This window comes from Propithecus coquereli, unplaced genomic scaffold, assembly GCF_000956105.1.
Source record: "Propithecus coquereli isolate 6110/MARCELLA unplaced genomic scaffold, Pcoq_1.0 Scaffold20, whole genome shotgun sequence".
Taxonomy (NCBI): Eukaryota; Metazoa; Chordata; class Mammalia; order Primates; family Indriidae; genus Propithecus; species Propithecus coquereli.
This window is the reverse complement of record NW_012144967.1, coordinates 676185-695812: the sequence shown is the minus strand read 5'-3', so window position 1 is coordinate 695812 and position 19628 is coordinate 676185. Positions and strand designations below refer to the sequence as shown.

At 37.3% G+C, this 19628-nt stretch overlaps 2 protein-coding genes across 2 annotated transcripts in view; one reads left to right on the top strand and one right to left on the bottom strand.

Annotated features, from left to right (window-relative positions):
- TTC23 (tetratricopeptide repeat domain 23) overlaps nt 1-4522 on the bottom strand; it is a 78149-nt gene extending 73627 nt beyond the window's left edge. The window contains exon 1 of the mRNA XM_012643714.1: nt 4503-4522. The gene's annotated coding sequence lies outside the window, so the exon portion shown is untranslated. The remainder of the gene's footprint in view (nt 1-4502) is intronic.
- A 2278-nt stretch (nt 4523-6800) lies between these two features.
- The window catches only part of LRRC28 (leucine rich repeat containing 28), a 132950-nt gene continuing 120122 nt past the window's right edge, over nt 6801-19628 (top strand). The window contains exons 1-2 of the mRNA XM_012643669.1: nt 6801-6861; nt 10519-10751. Coding sequence (XP_012499123.1) covers nt 10579-10751 — 173 coding nt within the window. The 5' untranslated portion in view covers nt 6801-6861; nt 10519-10578. The remainder of the gene's footprint in view (nt 6862-10518; nt 10752-19628) is intronic.

Sequence of the window (19628 nt, the reverse complement as noted above, 5' to 3'; positions counted from 1 at the left end):
TATCAGTGATATATCTATCTACCAAACCGTTAAAGGAGAAACAATATGCATCTTTTGTAAACTGTATCAGAAAATAGAGAAGGGAATTCTTTCCAACTTGGTTTATGAGGCCAGTATTATTACCCTGATACCTACCAAAGCCAGAAAAAGACTTCACAAGAAAATGACAAATGAATATTCTTCATGAATATGGATGTTAAAATCCTCAACAAAATATTGGCAAACCAAATCTAGCAACATATAAAAAGGATTATAAATTATGATCAGGGGGATTTATCCCAGGAATGGAAGGTTGGTTTAACATCTGAAATCATTGATGTAATAGAATAGAAGACTAAAACCACATGATGATCTTGGTAGATGCAGAAAAACATTTGGCAAAATCCAATACCCACTCATGATAAAAACTTCCCCAACCCAATAAAAGGCTGATAAACACCTGATTTTAAAAAACCTAATGCTAACATTATACTTAATGATGCACGTTTGAATGCTTTCCTCCTTAGATTGGAAACAAGGCAAGGATGACTGCTCTCACCACTTGTATTCAACAGAGTAATGAATATTCCAGCCAGAGCAACAAGGCAAGAAAAATAAATTAAGGCATGCAAATTAGAAAGGAAGACATAAAACTTCATTATCAGATGACATGATTCTCTATATAGAATATCCTAAGGAATCCACAATCAATCAATCAATTAATTGATAAAACCCATACCACAACTACTAAACAAGTTCAGCAAGGCCATAGGATACAAAGTGAAGAATCAAAAATTGCATTTCTATTATTAACAATAAATAATCTAAAAATGAAATTAAGAAAACATTTCCATTTACTATAGTATCAAAAAGAATAAAATACTTAGGAATAAAGTTAACAAAAGAAGTATAAGACTTGTACTGAAAATTATACAACATTGTTGAAAGAAATTAAGATCTAAATACATACAGGGACATTCCATGTTCATAGATTACAAGGCTCAACATTATTAATATATCAATATTCCTCAAATTGATCTATAGATTTAACATGATCCCTATTAAAATTCCAGCTGTCCTTTTTTTTTTTTTGCAGAAATTGACAAGTTAATCCTTAAATTCACATGCAAATGCAAGAGGCCCACAATCTTGAAAAAGAAGAAGAGAGTTGGAGGATTCACTCTTCCCAATTTTAAAAATTACTATGAAACTATAGTAATCAAAAGTTTTGTACTTAAAATTTTTCAGTTATAAGATGAATAAATTCTAGAGGTATAAGGTGTAGCATGGTAACTATAGTTAATAATAATATATTATATACTTGAAGTTTGTTAAGAGAATAGATCTTAAGTGTTTTCACCACAGAAAAAATGATAATTTTGTCAGGAGATGAATATATGAGTTAGCTTGATTGTGGGAATCATTACACAAGGGTACACCTTGTGTAAAATACCTTATGTCAAAACACCACAATGCACACCTCAAATATATACAATTTTTTATTTTTCAATCATACCTCAATAAATCTAGGGAAAAAAACCCCAACAAATCAGGATGGTATAGGCATAAGGACTGACATACAGAAAAATGGAATAGTGCCGACAGTCCAAGAATAAATGCTTACATATATAGTCAATTATTTTTTGACAAGGGTGCCAAGATTAATTCAGTGGGGAAAGAATAGTCTTTTCAATGAATGGTGCTGGAACAACTATATAGGTACATGCAAAAAAATAAGGTTGGACCTCTACCTCACACCATATATAAAAATTAACTCCAAATGGATCGAAGACCTAAAAGTAAGAACTAAAACTCTCAGCAAACATAGGAGTAAATCTTCATGAGTTTGAGCTAGGCAAAGATTTCTAAGATACAACGCCAACGGCACAAGTGATAAAAGAAAAAAATAAATTGGATCATCAAAATACAGAACTTTGTTGCTTCAAAAGACACCATCACTAAAGTTAAAAGACAACCTGCAGAATGGAAGAAAATATTTATGAATCATATATCTGATAAAGAACTTTTATCCAGAACATATAAATAACAATAACAATTCAATAATAAGATGACAAATAACCCAATTTAAAAATAAGCAAAATATTTGAAGAGATATTTTACAAAAGAAGACATATGGATGGCTGATAATCATATGAAAAGATGCTCAGTATCATTAGTCATTAGGAAAAAACAAATCAAAAAACTACAATGAGATACAACTTCATACCTACCAGAATGATTATAATAAATCAGACAAACAATAAGAAGTGTTGGCAAGGATGTGGAGAAACTGGAACCCTCACACATTCTGGCGGAAATGTAAAATGGTGCAATCACCTTGGAAGGCAGTTAGGCAACTCCTCAAAAAGTTAAACTTAAGAGTTTAACCTTTGAAATATGACTCAGCAAATTCATTCGTAGGCATATATCCAAAAGAACTGAAAACACATGTTCACACAAAAACTTGTACCCATCTTCATAGCAGCATTATTCATAATGCTAAATACTATACTGTATTTACTGTAATACAACTGTAATTAATACAATTAAATACTGGAATCAATCAAATGTCTGACAACTGGTGAATGGATAAATAAAACATGATATTGCCATATTTGGCAAATAAAAAGGAATACAGTATGTGGAATACATACTAAAACACAGTTGAACCTCAAAAGCATGCTAAGTAAAAGAAGCCAGATGTAAATGATCACATATTGTATAATTCCGTTTACATGCCTATAAAAGGTAAATTTATAGAGACAGAAGTTAATGATTGTCTGGGGCTGGGGATAGGAGTGGGCAGTTGCCTACAAATGGAGACAAGGCATCTTTTTTAGGGTGATGATAATTTTCTAAAACTGGAATGTGGTGATGGTTGCACAACTCTAAATTTTCTAAAACAATCATTGAGTTGGATCCTTAAAACATGAGAATTTTATGGTATGTAAATTATACTTCATTAAAGCTGCTAAAAAATAGCTATGAAACCATAATGCAGCTTTATGTGTAATTCTGGTTTTATATATCTTATGACAATCAAACTTTTATAAAATAGGGCAACCCTGATTCCCCAGGACAATGTGGCAGAGGCCCCACAAATCTTTTTGTTTTTAGATAGTCTTGCTCTGTCCCCAGGCTAGAGTGCAGTGGTGTCATCACAGCTCACTGCAAACTCAAGCTCCTGAGCTCAAGCTATCCTCCTGCCTCAGCCTCCTTAGTAGCTGAGACTATAGGCCTGCACCATGATGCCATGCTAATTTTTCTATTTTTAGTAGAGACAGGGTCTCGCTCTTGCTCAGGCTAGTCTCGAACTCCTGAGCTCAAGCAATCCTCCCACCTTGGCCTCCCAAAGTGCTAGGATTGCAGGCATGAGCCACTGTCCCTGGCCCCCAAAATCTTAATAAATAAACTGAATGATTTTGAAGACTACAAAGAAATGCATCAAGATTTATGTTATTTAACAATGGTAAAGTAAAGGTATTTGGATAAAATGTCTTAAGAGGCTTAGTTACCTCTGTGTGCCAGCATTTATAGTATTGAGCCCTTTAGCTTCTGGTCTCTGCCCTTGGAGCCATCTAAAGTCGCACTGTCAGTTTTACCGTCTTGAAATATTCCTTTCATAAAGTGTCCCTCCTGTTCAAAACCCAGGTATCTCCTTAATTCTGGCAATTTTGGCCCTTCATGTAACTTCTCATGCTTTTCGTTTTTAACCAAAGTTCCCAAATGAACTTCCTGCTGCAGTCAGAGCCAACTCATTCTTAGACTGCACATACTGGCTAATGACTTACTGCCAGGGATGTCCCTTCCCTTCTTTTCTGTCTGAAATTTGGCCCATTGCTCAGGCCCAAATTAGGTCTTACCCATAATTTGCAAAGCCCTGCCTGAATAATTCAGCTCACGCTGATCTGAGCTCCTGAATTACCTATGGTCTATAGCAGTCATTTGGGCATTAAGAACTGTTCAGAAGTTTTAATTTAAATGTTCTGAGCCTCATTTGCTCCTGAGCTAGAGTATGAGCCTCTTGAGAGACTATATTTTATTATTTTATATTTCCATATATGGATTAACAGAGGCCATTCAAGAAATAGTTATTCTTGTTTATCGATATTTTCCATAAGTTTTATATTTTAGTTTTAATACAAAATATCGTTTTGAAAATATAAATGCTGGATTTCTTTTCAGGGAATTTATCCTTACATTAATTATCTGCTGATTCTGCTTCAGATACCAATACTACATTTGCTTGGCCATTAGCAGATCTGTCCCTGGATTTTCTAATCTATAAATATACACAAAGTTTGGGTCCAAAGCCAACTCTGACGTTCTCATATCTTTTAATAGATGTATTGTCTGCTATGCTGGTGTGATAATAATATACAAACAAATATATTCATTTCATTGAAAAGTTACCATATTATTAAATGTTCTTCTATATCCATATTTAAGGAACAATAACAACAAAGCAGTTTCTTACAGTAGAAAATAATCTAAAATTAATCTTATCATCTTGCTTCCTTTACCTTTTAAAAATCCACTGATAATCTGGGGATGATGCCTTCCATCCTCACACTAAAGAGAAAAAAACACTCTCTGAAAACTCTTCTTCCTGCCACCGTTAGATTGTGCCTGTATTTTCTGGTTTTCCTTTGACACTTACTCCTTTAAAACTAGCAAAAAACCGGAAAGTTTCTTTAACTCTCAAGTCTCCAGCTACATCGTAAAATTCTTTGTCAGTTTACCGAGGCGGTTTGAGAGGTTCTCCATTTCTTTTTCGAGCGAATCGCACAGTTGTCTCGGCAGCCTGATTTGCCAGTTTGGCTCCCGCTGTATCAGTTCGGTGATTCTTTGTACAGATTGATAACCATGAAAAAGTGTAAAGTAGGGCAGTCTCAAGCTAAATTACGGCAGCAACGGGTTCCGTACAAAACTCCAGGCAGAAGAATGAATGATAGAGCAATCACCAATAGGGAGTGGAGGAGAGTAATTTGTCGAAGTTTGCAACCCAATCCTTGGGAGCCAGAGGTGGGAATTTTAAAATGGGGTTGTCTTTTCCTTGGAATTTTCTTAAAGTGGTATTGCTACTTGTTGATGTTAAAGTTTGTCAAAGATTGTAAAATCAACAATTTACATTAGAGGTTTTTTTCCCCGTTTGTTTTAAGTGAGACAAAATGTGCTAACTGACTCTACAAATTGAGAGAATATCTAAGAGTGGTCATAGGATACTATACTATCACATATAATCACTTGGCAATTTTTGTGTCAATTTGGGGAGGGGGTAAAAGTTATTTTAACATAATTCATTTTTCATGATCAAATATTATATGTTAAATTCATGTATTGAAAAAACAATATTTCCCTTGTTTTAAAAAACTGAAAACTGAGGCTGATTACTTTTTAAAAAATTGTTCTGACTATCGTTAATCCTTTTTTTGGTGACTTCACATACCGGCAGCAAGTCTTACTATTTGGGCTGATTTTTGTTTTTACACAAAATGTAGGTTTCCTCATTTTCAATTCAACAAAAAATTTGAGTACCACAAATTCTTACGCATTATGAGGCTATATAAAAGGCTTTAGAAATATATGGCATATACTATGCTTCAGGAACTCCTGAAGACCAGATTTTAACAAATAGATCATTGATATTTTACTATAACTCATACCTTGTTTTAGACCCGGTGTTATTTTTAATGTAACTCTACTTTCTAGGTTATTCATCTCTAAGAGTAATGAAATAAGCTAACGTAAAACTAATTCATCATAAAGTTAAGATTGCCTGGCAGCCTCTAGCAAATTAATAGGCATCAAGCTTCACAAAGGACAACAAATAACAGCAATTACAGTAGAAGAAAAATTTTAAAAGTCTTCATTTCACAAGGAAAGTTGCCATGTTAATGGCCATGGTATTTCGAAACTGTTTTGTTTTGTTTTTTAACACTGTCGAACAATGCTCAGATTTTTTTTTTTAACCAACGTAAAGCCCTCTTTCTTTGATGTCTCTTTCGCTGACATAGGACTTTTTGTCTTGAAGAAATATTTATTGATAACCTACTCAGTTCATGCTAGGAACTGCCCACAATATTTAACTAAGTTGTTTTTTTGTCCTTTTTAGCAATCGTTTCTCACAATAGACCTTGGGTGTTTGAAAGGCAGAGACTAGGTTACCTCCTCATCTTTGGAACCTATCAGTGCGTACAGTGAGCCCTCAAATCCGGTGTTTAGACTCATTATTTGTTAACTAATCTTGGCTACGTTACATAAACCTACCTACCGGCCTCGGTTTTTCACCCGGCAGACTAGTATTAATAATTGTTCCAGTTTCGGGAATTTCTGTTAAGAGTTAAATGAGATAATTTACGCATAGCTCTCAGAACGCTGCCTGGTACACATTAACATCGGATGTTATTGTTGTAAACCCTTAGCATATGCATTGAATGAGAGTCCAAGTGCCTTAATGAATTTATGAATGAAAGAACAGGTCAGTAACTGGCAATTCCTGAGGTTGGAGCCAGATAAATTACCCCTTCAGGACGTAAGCAAAAAGCCGCTCTCTCAACAACAAGCTACCAGCTGTAGCCGGAAGCAAGATTAGAGCCGTAGGCGGGGCCAGTCTGGAGGAAACCGCGATCTCAGCCAATAGGCACATCGCTTGGAAAACGAGCCTTTCGCCCCACCTATCATAAAACCGCGAGAACACAGGCGACTTATCGTGAGGTTTCATCCTCGTTTCCACGGCTCCCTCTTCCCCAGCTCCTCCAGCGCGGGTTCTGCCCTGCCCCTAGAGTCCCGCCCCTCTCCCGGCGTCCCGCCCCGCCCACCGTCCCTCCGCTTGGGGTCCAACGCCGCCTGCGCTCCGGAGCTGGCTCTGTCGGCGCCGAGGTGAGTACTGCTGTCGGCGGTGTCGGGTGGTTCACTTGGCAAGGCCCCCTGGCCTGGCCCCCCATACCGCGGGGACGCCCCATACCGGATCCCGCAGAAGCGTCCAGGCCGCTGCGAGTGGGACCACTGGGCTGTCTGGGCCTAGGGTCGCCGCGACTGGCGGGTCCTCCGCCCCTCCGCGGCCGGTGTCTCCTCGGACCGGAGAATCCCGGTACCGAGTCTGGGAAATCCCTGCCACTGGGCTCGCTGCTTCTTAACTGTAACGACCTTAGTGTGTGGCTAACTCAGGCAAAACGGCATGTGTTTTGCCTAAGACTTCTGTCAGTGTTTCTTAGTACGGTACTGAGAAAGAAACCATTTACAAATTCTTCTAATATACAGTTTACAATCCTCTAATCTCTAGTGTTAGGAAATGAGAATGAGGAATTGAGTACAAGGAAGTCAGTCTAAGGGATTCCTTTCCTTTAAAACACTCCTGCTTAAAATGTGTGGAATTTACTTAAGATGGGAGGTGTTTTTTGTGTGTGTGTCTGTGTTTTTAAGTAGTAAGATAGATTGGTGTCAGAAAACTCAGAGGTGCAGCTAGCTGTATACAGTTAATATTAAATACACCATTTGCTTTAACTGTAGATACGAGGTGTTAAAGTAAAATGAGGCAAGAAAATTATCTTGTTAAAAGGCTGTATATTTCCAATGAATGCATATTGGAAAACTGTGAGCATTGTTGATTATTGGCAGCTTTCGGATTTCATTTGTGTATATTTTATCTCCCAGCCTGCCTTTGTAGCATTTTAACAGGGGTAATGATGTTTTTGAGGTAGTCAATCCCAGCCAGAACTTTCAGAAGGAAAGCGGTCAGGTTACAGTGAATTCTCTTACTGAATCTTCCTTCAGCGAGTGTGGCTTTGGATATAATTTTGCTTGAAGAAGTAAGTCTTGTATAAGCTTTGCCTACCATTTCCTATCACGTAAATGATAGGAAGAAGCACTGACCACATTGAAATGCATTGAAAGGCTGCATTGTAGGGCAGTGCACAGTCTTTGCAGTTAGTCCATCTGTGTTGGAATTCTGGTGGGGTATTCTCTCAGAAACTCAGTTTCCTCATCTGTAAAATGTCTAAAGAATGTCTATTGCAATGCATAGTTGTAAGGATTAGAGATCTTTATGGCATGCAGCAAGTTTATAGACTCTATAAGTAGTCTTGTGATAGGTAGATGAAAAATCAGCTTTGCAGTGTTATTCCACATGTCCTAATTTCATCCATTCATCAGCTGTTTGAGGGCTTGCTTTTAGATACTGTACTAAATACAGGCATGCAAGTATAAAGCAAGCAGCAAAATCCCTACCCTCAAGATTTTACAGACTTTTGGCTAGATTGGCAGGAAACAGGTGCACTGATAAATACACAGATTACAAATTGTGAGGACGCTGATGAAGAAAAAACAAACAGCTGGGTTACTCTGAAAAAATACCACGGGAATACTTTGGGATAGGGAAGTGATTTTTACATTGAAACCTGGAGGATAATGGGTCATTGCTTTCCAGGCTAAGAGGAGAGCAGCAAGTGCTGTGAAGAGTTTGGTAGTTTGAGGGATTAGAAATGCCCAGGAGCTTGGTGAGAAGCCAGGGAAAGTGCTGGAGAAGTGGGTGGGGACAGATGGTGAGGAGCTCTGAAGGCCTGTTATAAGTTTGATTTTCTAAATAAGAAGCTTCTGGCAAGTTTATCTAGTAAGACGTGTGCCTGAGAGAGAGATTGTGACATAGTTAGATTTACATTTTTAAAGGCTCACTGCTGTGTTTAATGTGTCAGAAGTGACTAGAGTGGACACAGAGAGACCACCTATATAGCTGCCCAGGCAGGAGATGACCGTGGCTTGTGGTTTTGGCAGATGGAGAGATGTGGATGATTTGAGCTGTGTTTTGGAGATGGGAACCATTAGCCTTGTGATAGATTTGAGGTGGCAGCTGCATGACAAGATGGAATCATTCATGACTTCCAATTTTCTAGCTTGAGCAGTGAAGTGGCTGGAAGTGTGCACCATTTACTGAGATCGGAAAAACTGGGGAGGTTTGGATTGGTAATGAAAGTCAAAAGCTCTCTTTGAATGTGTTAAGTTTGAGATGCTTGTGAGACATCTAAACAGCTTCCAGTTTATTAGTTCAGTGAATAATTACCTAGCAAGTTTCACTTTCTACACAGAATCATTGATGTTATTTGTAGTCTAGTTCCCTTTGCTCTATAGGTGAGAGAAGGAAGATGTCAAAAGATTGAGTATCTTGCACAAAGTCACATAATTTCTGTCACAAAATAGGTGAGTAGGTAGAATAAATATGGAAAAGTATTGGATTCTTGTGTTGCATTGGGTATATTATTGAATATTTCGTATTATTTGCTCTTTTATATAAAATGACAAGTGCTGCCTAATTAGCTAGAAATTAGAGTTTGGAAATAATAGAAAATAACCAAAAAGTTATAAAACCCTGTTTATTGAAAGCTTATGTTATTATATTTTATACTAAATTGGTATTAATTCCCAATGAAATTGTTTTTTCTTAAGAAAAAATAAATTCCTTTAAAAGGTGCTTTCTAATAAAGAGTTTAGAAAAGGTGCCCAGGAAAACGGAGAGTAGAATCTTTGAGCAAAGCTCAACTTGTTTTAATTGTTTTAGCATTTCCTTAGTACCCTGTGGAGTCCTGTGAGTCAGTGTCTGTAAAGAACCCAGGCTTTGAAATCCGTTGTACCTGGCCTCAACCCCTTGCTTTTATCCCTTGTGAGCTGTTTGACCCTGGACAAATTATTGAAGCCCTGAGTTTGTTTCTTTTTGTGTTAAGTGATGGCGAAGTTTGCTTCAGCTTTGTACCAGGGGATAAGATGGCAAATGTTGCTTCTCTTCCTATCCTTGTCAATTTTAGAGCTAGAAGAGAATTTAAGTAATCTGTCCTAGACTCAGGCCTTTAAACTAACACATTAATTGCTATCTTCATTTTATATATTAGGCAACTGAGGCTCAGAGGGATTGTAATAGAATAATACAGGGTTCTTGTTTCTTAGTGCAGTGTTTCTTCATTCATTGAAATAATTTAAAATAATGAAACTGCATGGCCCTTTGCTATTTCTAATGGTCTGCAAAGCTAAAAAGGAAGAAAATAGATGAAAGAAAAAATGAGAATGTAGGACAATATTTAGATACTAGGACATGAAGAAAATGAAGCTGTTAGTGCTCTAGATATAAATAACATGTATTTTAATATATTTTAATATTTTTGAAATACCTTAAGCTAAGTACAAAATGAAGTAGTTCAAAAAGGAAATGCTGTTTTCTGCATTTGATTTTTAAACTTTTCCTTTGGTTGTGTGTTATGAAACTGGTTTCTGTTCTTTTAGACAAGGATTCCTATCTCAAGTCCAAAAACTATTTTTCCCATCAGGACTTTTTCCAATAAGTAGTAAATATTGCTTAACCAGAGTATTTTTATTAAATTGTTAATTCATTTAAATCTCTTAAATATGTGTGATCACTTTAGTTGTTTTGAAAGAAAAATATAGGATTGAATATATAGTTATCTTTTTAGTATCTGCAAGCTCTATATGCTAACTGGTTTATATGGCTTGTAAGAAGTCTTATAACGATTAAATTTCTTGTTTTCTTTATAGAAATGGACCAATTTTGACAAGATGTAGTGCTGCAGTGTGCCTAATGGGATATACTCAGTCATGGCATCCGAACTTTGTAAGACGATCTCTGTGGCAAGGCTGGAAAAGCACAAGAATTTGTTCTTAAATTATAGGAATCTGCATCATTTCCCATTGGAGTTACTGAAGGATGAGGGACTACAGTACTTGGAAAGACTCTATATGAAAAGGAACTCCCTTACAACCTTGGTACAGTATTATATTACATTAAAAAAGTCCCTTATAAATGTCCTGACCAGGATATATTGTATATATCCTAAGATATTAAGATGTCTATCCCGTTTTGTTATATATACAGGCAAAATAAATACACAGGGGGTTCTCATTGGCTATGAATTTGTCATCCAAGTCCCGGCAGGTATGAGGTTACAGGAGGAATTGTGTAGGAAAGCAAAATACTAACTAATGTACCACTTACAAAATTAGTCCCCTTCAAAAACCCCTCTTAATTTTGTTTGTGTGTTAAGCTCCCTAGGTGAATTTTGCATGTTACAGCATTCAACAAACCAGTTAAAATGTAAACAAGAGGCCAGGTGCAGTGGCTTACACCTGTAATCCCAGCATTTTGGGAGGCCGAGGCCGGAAGATGGCTTCAGGTCAGGTGTTCAAGACAAGCCTGAGCAATATAGCAAGATTCCATCTCTACAAAAAATAAAAAAGCTGAGTATGATGGCATGTGCCTGTAGTCCCAGCTACTTGGGAGGCTGAGGCAGGAGGATTGCTTAAGCCCAGAAGTTTGAGGTTTCAGTGAGCTGTGATGACATCACTGTACTCTAGCCTGGGCAATAGAGTGAGACCCTGTTTCAAAGAAAAAAAAAGTACACGAGAAACCAACAAGGATGACTTTGAGTTATAGACATTGAAAAGAGAATGATTTGAAGATTAAAGTATTAAGAGAGGCATTTGAGAAGCTTAATGCAACCTTTGAGTGTTTTCAAATCAAAACAAACCTTCTTTATGACTGCTCTGTGAAAATCAAATTATTTTGAATTGGGCTAACATACAATTTGTTGGAAAAAATTTTTATTTTTCTAACAAAACATTTGATTCACTGTTTTTATGTTTTAAGAATAAGCACATAGTTTTCATTATAACTCAAATGTTATTACATATAAGATAAACTATTTAAAAATGTTTTCAAGAGAATGTTCTAATCAGACTTTTTACTCTCACTATTTAATATGAAAATTGGTCTCCATTTTAAGTGGATTTACTTTGTATGGCTGTCACTTAACCTCATTTGAATCTCTTTCTTGAATTCTAGTTCTTATTCATTTTAGATGATTTATGATGTCTTGTTTCTTTGTGAATTGATCTGTCCCTCATTCCCTTCTTTATATTGGCCTTTCCTAAATGCCTGGAAAGTATATCTTATTGGCTTCATATATATGGCCTGTTTTCCTGGAAAAGTTTTATCTGTAAAATACATACAGTGGGTAGAAAGCATTATGAAATTTGTTTACCTTTGCTGTGTCTGGAAGTAAATGGATATGTATCTTTCATTTATAGTGTTTGGCATACTGGTATATATGTTGAGTGCCAAGTTAGATTTTTTAAATTAGATTTTACAATTTTTCAACTCAGAAAATCTATATACAGTTCTATCAATCCTTTTTGCAAAATCATGCATAATGTGAAACTGTACATAAAGGATTTTTTAACCCTCTAGGGAAGAAGTAGAATGAGAAATATTTTGTCAAGGATTAGAGCCCAAACTGGGTGTGGTGGTGTACACCTGTAGTCCTAGCTGCTTGGGAGGTTGAGGCAGAAGAATCGCTTGAGCCCAGAAGTTTGAGGTTGCAGTGAGCTATGATCATGCTATTGCATTCCAGCCAGGGTGACAAAGTGAGACCTTGTCTCTTTAAAAAAAAAAAAGGATTAGGGCCCAGATTTTCCCACGTTTGGTATTTATGTACAAATTTGTAAGTGGATTAACTGTCAGTCATAGCCCACTAGGGTAGACTTTGTTCAAAGAAATTGACCTTTGCTTATAAAAGTTAAAATAAACTTTTGGTCTTATAGTTTCTCAGCTTCAATTTTCTGTTTATGAAAATACCTATCTACTGTACAATTTAAATTGATGTTCATAATAGCTCATAGCATATGTTTCAAGTTCATGGTCTGCAACCTTTTTAATCATCAAAGATTAAATTGTTGCATATGTTTGTAATGATAGATGTATGTATTTTAATTGATTTCTCTTAGCTGGAACATTTGATTCATGTGTATCAAAGAACTTTGTAAACTATAAAGTGCTGTACAGATATCAAGGGATGGTGGGAATTGTAGCAGTCATCCCAAAGCCATCCCATTGCACAATTATATTGGATATATACAGGAAATATATAATATCTCAAATACGTTATGGGTTAATTGACGTTTCAATTATTTATTTTTAACAAGCTCGGGAACCTGCCAGTCATTTCCATTTTCATGTTGTTTTATTGTTTCTTGTTAACATTGTTTTATTGTGTTAAATGCCTTCTCACATTCTCCTTTTCTCCCTGACCCTTCAGCATGTGCAGCCTCTTGGTGAGAAGAAAAGTTGTCACAAGGCACAACCTCTACCCTCTCTCCCTTTTGCCCTTCAAATCAGTTGATGTAGCACAGCAGGTTGTATTTGTAAAATGATTGTGTGTCAAATGTCCAGAACTTGGGGAGTGCCCATATTTAGAACTAAAGCACAGGAAAAGCAGCCTTTATATACACTTAAAAGAATAAAGTTTTTCATTTTTTAATTACAAAAATGATATATGCCCTATGTCAGACAACTTAAAGGAATATCTGGAAAGCAATTCTCTTTCTCTTCATCCAGTTTGTGGAGTAACCAACGTTAATAGTTTGTTTGTATTCTTCTGTCTTAGTCCATTCCGGCTGCTATAACAAAATACAATAAACTGAGTGGTTCATAAACAACAGAAATTTGTTTCTTACAGTTCTGGAGGCTAGGAGGTCCAAGATCGAGGTCCCAGCAGGTTTGATATTTTCTGAGGGCTTTTTTCCTAGTTCATAGATAGTATCTTGTTGTGTCCTCACATTGTGGAAGGGATGAGGGATCTTTCTCTGGCCTCTTTTAAATGGCACTAATCCCATTGATGAGGGCTCTGCCTTCATGGTCTAATCACCTCCCTAAGACCCCACGTCCTAATTCCATCACCTTGCCGGTGAGAATTTCAGCATGAATTTGGAAGTGGGAGGGACACACGTTCAGACTACAGCATCTACCTCCTTGCTTGTGTTTATGTAATTATATACTCTCTTTGTTCTCAATAACAAAAATAGAATCATACTATACATATTTCTCTGCAAATTTCTTTTTTCATTTCATGATATTCCACTAACCTCTAGGCCAGTAGATATACATACATCCTTGTACATGCATAGATATTTATATTTAGGATAATCTCAAAAGTAGGATTGCTGGGTCAAAGGGTAGACACATTTTACATTTTAAAATAGTTTCGAGCAATATTTATTATGTAGTATTATCATTTGTATAGCTGAGAAGCCTTAAAACTTTTTTTTTGACATAATATGAGTTGGTTTTTATAGGGATATGGTTATGTAATTAATAGGTGAGTGAGAAGTAGTTAGGAAACATGATTTTAGTTCCTAACATTTACTTTAGAAAATGTTTTAAAGAACTTTTCTGTAATTATTTTAAATGCCATTCAAGAATTAAGTGTCTGATCTTTGTGATAGTTTTAAGATAAATAAGGTAATAGGAATAATATAGGATCTGTGTTTGTCTTGTGATAGGTATTCATGTAGTTGTAGAATGAATAAATAAATGACTATAAAGTAGAATTGCATGAGGACTATATTTAAGTATAAAGTTTCAGACTGAGCACCTTCAAGGGCAGGAACTGTGTCTTAAGTTCTGTATCCCTAGTGTCTGACTTACTGCCTGACATTTGTAGAACACATATTTTAATTCTATGTAGCAGGAGTATGGAAGATTTTTTAAAACAAGATTCCATTTGTGTGACACTGAAGAGTGATTTTGACAGGAGCTTAGAAGGAAGAACATCATTCATTCAACATGTATTTATTGAGTACTTACTGTTTACCCAGCACTCTTCAAGGCACTGATAATATCATGGAACAAATTCTTTCATGGAATTTTAATTTGTTAGCATTTCAAATTGAAGACAAAAATATGAACTAAGGCTCAATGGCAAAAAGTTCAGATGACAAGTCTAGGGGCCTGTTTAGAGCTGTGGTTTTATAGGTTCCTCAGAGCCTCAGGTGTTCTGAGCAATGCTGAGGTGGGGTATTCTGGGGAGGCACAAGGAGCAATCAGGCAGTGGTTTGTCTTACTGCAGCCAGAGCAGCTCTCCTTTTGTTTGCTTTGTGTATTAGTGTTCTTTACACAAAACTCCCACATGAGTGGGATGTGCAGAGAGGACCTCTGGTAAACATTTTCACACCCAAGTTAGCAGAACTGTTTTTTAAAAAGTTCAATAAGTTAAATAGATGCACAGAAGCTATTCTTACTTAGGTCAGGTAGAGGGAGATAGGGAGGAGTCTTGCTCAATCTATAACTCCTTTTTTTCCAAGGGATTAAATGGAATCTCTAGGAATTCATAGAGTGTAATAGAAAATCATCGACTTAGCACAAAGTTTGTGAGGGGGAAGAGCAGGAGATAAAGCTGAGATGAGAACTCTGCATTGGGGTCAGGTCATGTTGAATCTTAAATATTAATACATAGGCATTATAGAGCCACTAAATGGTTTTTAAACATGGGACTAACAAGCTTGCAACTTTAGATGTTACTCTTTGGCATCTTTTCTGGATAAGAGTTTTGTAAATTTAGTAATTTTATTTCATTCACTGGCTCTCTTTTTCTTGATCTTTTTTAAAAAAAATCAAGTAGATGGATTTTAAACAGACTGTGCCAGAACATGACATTCATTCATTTATTTGATACATATCTAAGGAATGCCTTGGTATACCAGGCGCTATGCCAGGATCCAAGGTGGTGAACAAGACAGATGTAGGCCCTGCCCTCATAGAGCGTCTGCTCTGCAAGGAAAAGAGATGTTAAATGATAATTACTAGACTCATGATAAGTATGGGCTGCTGGTTTGGTCTATGACAAGGATTATTTAACCTACTCTAGGGGTCAGGGAGAGTGTCCCTGAGGAAGTGATACTAGGGTGAGACTGAAAGGATGAGTAGGGATTAACTAGTTGAGAAGGAAGGAAGAACTTTACAGACAGGGGAAACATGGGCAAAGGTCCTGATATTGGAGGGAGCAGACATGAGTGTAGCGAGTGAAGTGGACAGCTGAAGAGGCTGAGGAGGACCAGGCCACAAAATCTTGAACATGTAAAGGTTTGGGGACTTTTTCTTAGGTAGCAAAGACACCCAAGCGGAGATATTGTTTAGGTGGGTAGACAAGGGTGGTGGCCATAGAAGAGATGTCAGGTGGTACAAAAAAAAAAAAAAAAAAGCCAGTGTTGGCCAATTCTAGTATTCCATTCCCCTAGCTACAGGGATTGGCCCATTCTGGAGATTGTAACTGGGACTTTTGGGGGAAAAGGCACACTCTGTGGACATTGCTAACTTGATAGAATCTAAAGCTGAAGCTGCCCGTGGCTGTCTTGGCTAACAACCTGAGAATGAAGCAAGCAAAGAGGAAGCAGATCTGAGGGGTAAAGCAAGAAGGCTTCCTGATGATGTAATTTAAATATTAATACCTGGATCCAGCTGCCCTGGAGTTAGATTTATCCCTGGATTTTTCCCCATTTATTCACCATTCATTCATTTGACGCATTTATGGAGTGCCTATTATGTTGTAGTTACCTGTAGTTACATTTTCTTTCTCTTCCTTCTCTTCCTCCTTCTCGTTCTTTTTGCTGAAACTATTATAGTTTGAAGGGTTTTTTTTTCTTTTTTTCTTTTTGAGACAGTCTCGCTTTGTCACCTGGGCTAGAGTGCAGTGGCATCATATAGGTCACTGCAACCTCAAACTTCTGTGCTCAAGTGATCCTCCTGCCTCAGCCTCCCAAGTGGCTGGGACTACAGGCATGCACCGTGATGCCTGGATGATTTTTCTACTTTTAGTAGATACAGGGTCTCACTCTTGCTTAGGCTGGTCTCGAACTCTGGAGCTCAAGCAATCCTCCCTCCTTGGCCTCTCAGAGTGCCAGGATTACAGACGTGAGCCACTATGCTGGCTGGTTTTTTTCTTTTTCTTTGAGACCAAAGAATTTTTGATTAACAATATGACTTCTCAGTTTCAGGTTTGAGTAACTGTGTGGCTGGTGGTTTATTGGGTGAGGGAATATCAGAAGTGGACCGGGTTTGGGGAATAAAAGTATTCTCAGGACCTGTGAGAGTTCTGAGCTAGATATGTACAAATATGGGAATCTGTGCCATATTGATGATGATAGACGCCAAGGGAAAGAATGAAATTACTTAAAAATTGAGAGAGAAATTCCTGTAAATTTCTACATTTGAAATTGGGTATAAGAGATGAGGAGCAGCTGTCAAAGAGGCAGAAGGAAAGTCAAGAGTTTGATGTTATGGGCAACCTTACAGCGCTGAGCATGTTGTAAAAAAGAAGAAAGTTTTATGGAGGCCAGAGGAAGAGAGTGTTTTAAGAAGGAGTAATTGATGCTTATATATCAGATGAGATAAGGATCAGTATGTGTCCAAGGACTTTAGGGACAAGATAATAGTGACTTTGTTGAGGGATAGAAGCTCTAGGGAGAAGAATCCAAGTTTAAGTGAGTTAAGTAGTGAGAAGGAGGTGAGAAAAAAAGGTAGCATATGTAGATGGGTCGTGAAGTTTGGCTGCGATATGGGAGGGGACATAGCTGAAGGGGTTTTGGCAACAAAGGAAATATTTTTTCTTCTTCCCCTTTTTCTTTCTTTTTCCCCTCTCCTCTCTTTTCTAAGAGGAAGCAGGCCTCTCGAAATGCTGATGGGAAATCTCCATGGGACAGGAGTTGAAGATATAGAAAAAGGGAATACTCAAAAGTCCAAGGTTCCTAAGAAGGAGGGAGTGGGCTCCAGATTGCACATGGGAACAGTGGTCTTGAGAATGGTATCCTTTCCTCCTTTGTAACAAGTAAAGAAAGGACAGGTGCGAAGATAGATATAGATTGAGGGGGAGAGAGGCAGTTGAGAAAGTTCTTGTCTGGTGACTTTACTGGGTAAGGCCATCTGCTTGGGAGTGAAGATTTGTGGGGAGTGCAGGTCTAAAGAGTCACATGGTAGTTTGGCTAGAGAAAGGTGGTAGACTCGTTGGGCATTATTCAGCAAGCAGTTGTTGTTTTTGCTGAAACTATTATAGTTTGAAGCGGTTTTTTTCTTTTTCTTTTTTTCTTTCTGCTTACAGTGGAACCATCTGCATATTTAGGGGACTTTCCCCTGCTGTACTCAGTTGTCCGAGGTATGATGAAGGTAGACTGTTGCAATCATACAGGCTTAGGTTTTTGCCAGGTGGATCAATATGAGTACAGAGAGACTATGGAGGTTTAGGATTTTGGCAAGAGAATGATTAAAATGTTTGGACATGAAATCTGAGCTGGATTGGAGGTGAAAAAAGAAAGGAGAAATAAGTGAACAGGGAGGATGGAGAAGGCTAAAGGACCCCTTGATGTTGAAGAAATGTCCTGGGTATGATTAAGTAAGCCATGGGGGAGATGGGGTACTGTGGTTGTGGAGAGAGACTTTAATCATGGAGAAGTTTCTGATGATAGTAGGGTCTGGATATGCTGGGTGGAGGGGAAGCCCCCCATCAGTAACTGGGTCTTTGTAAGAGGAAGAAGGAATGTATCTTAGAAGCAGCAATCACCAGTTCTTAACTCTGAAGTTCATCAAGAGAGGAAATTAGCAGTGGGAGCATTTGAGGACTGTAGTCCCAGAGAGGTGTTTCATTGTTTGGTAGTGAAACTCAGGAATGAGGGGTAGCAGATCCAGATTCTAAGTGCTTAACCTCTATGGACCTCTCTTCCCTCATTTATAAAATAAAAGGCCACAGGAGACTTGGAGGAAAACAAAAAAAATCTCAACCTGGAAGCAAAAGCACTTAATGGATCTGTCAGCTTGTCTTAATTGGAACAGTTGGCCTTCCTGCGAAAGTGAAAGAGTGACTTACGCAAATACTGATGGAGCTCTCGCCAGTTGCTGATTTTATTATAAAAATGAATGGACAAAAAAGAGGCATCTAAATTTTAATGAAAGAGGGGGAATTTGGCTTATGGCTATGCAACACGAACAGATGAATCCTGATTAAGCAGTTAATCTATGCAACAAGAGAAAATTGAATGTAAAAATTATATTCTACTGAGATTGAAAGGAAGGGGAGCTCTGTCAGTCATGTTTCTGAATTAGACTAGGAGATGAGGCACAGAAGTGTTTTCTTTCCTGTTGGCCCAGGAGAAAACATTCCTGACTTTCCACATCAAATATGAGCAGGCAAATGATAAAAATACAGATAGTAAAAACACATAAAAAATGTTCAACTTCTAGTAGAAGAAGTGATAAAACACCATTTTTACCTGTTAGATTGGCAAAAATTAAAAAGATTAACACCTAGCGTTAAAGATTATTAATACCCAATGTTGGAAACAATGAGGACAAGATACTTCACACACTCTTGTAGGGAGTGGCATTGTTTTTGGTGGGTGGTCAGGTTATATCTAGCAAAATTTTACATGAGTGTTTTGAGTCAGCATTTTCATTTGCAAGAATTTATCTAACAAAAAATGGTGAACAAGGATGTCCAATCACAGAATTGTATATGATGAAAAATTATTAAAACCTAAATGTTCATCGGTATTGGATTGATTAAAATGTGATAGCAGCTAAGATCGTTTGAGTCCTTACCAAGTGCCAGGCACTGTTTTAAGCAATTCATGTGTATTATTTAAGCCTCAAGACGGTCCTATGAGATAAGCATTATTATTATGCCTGTTTTATAGACAAACTAAGGCATCAAAAAGTTGTACATCAAACATAATGATTATAGCTGTGGTTGGGTGGAAGGTGTGAGGGTCGGGGTGGGGCTGAAAGAAACAGAGCCTTACTTAGGTGTTTATAGTAAAAGGGGAAGGCT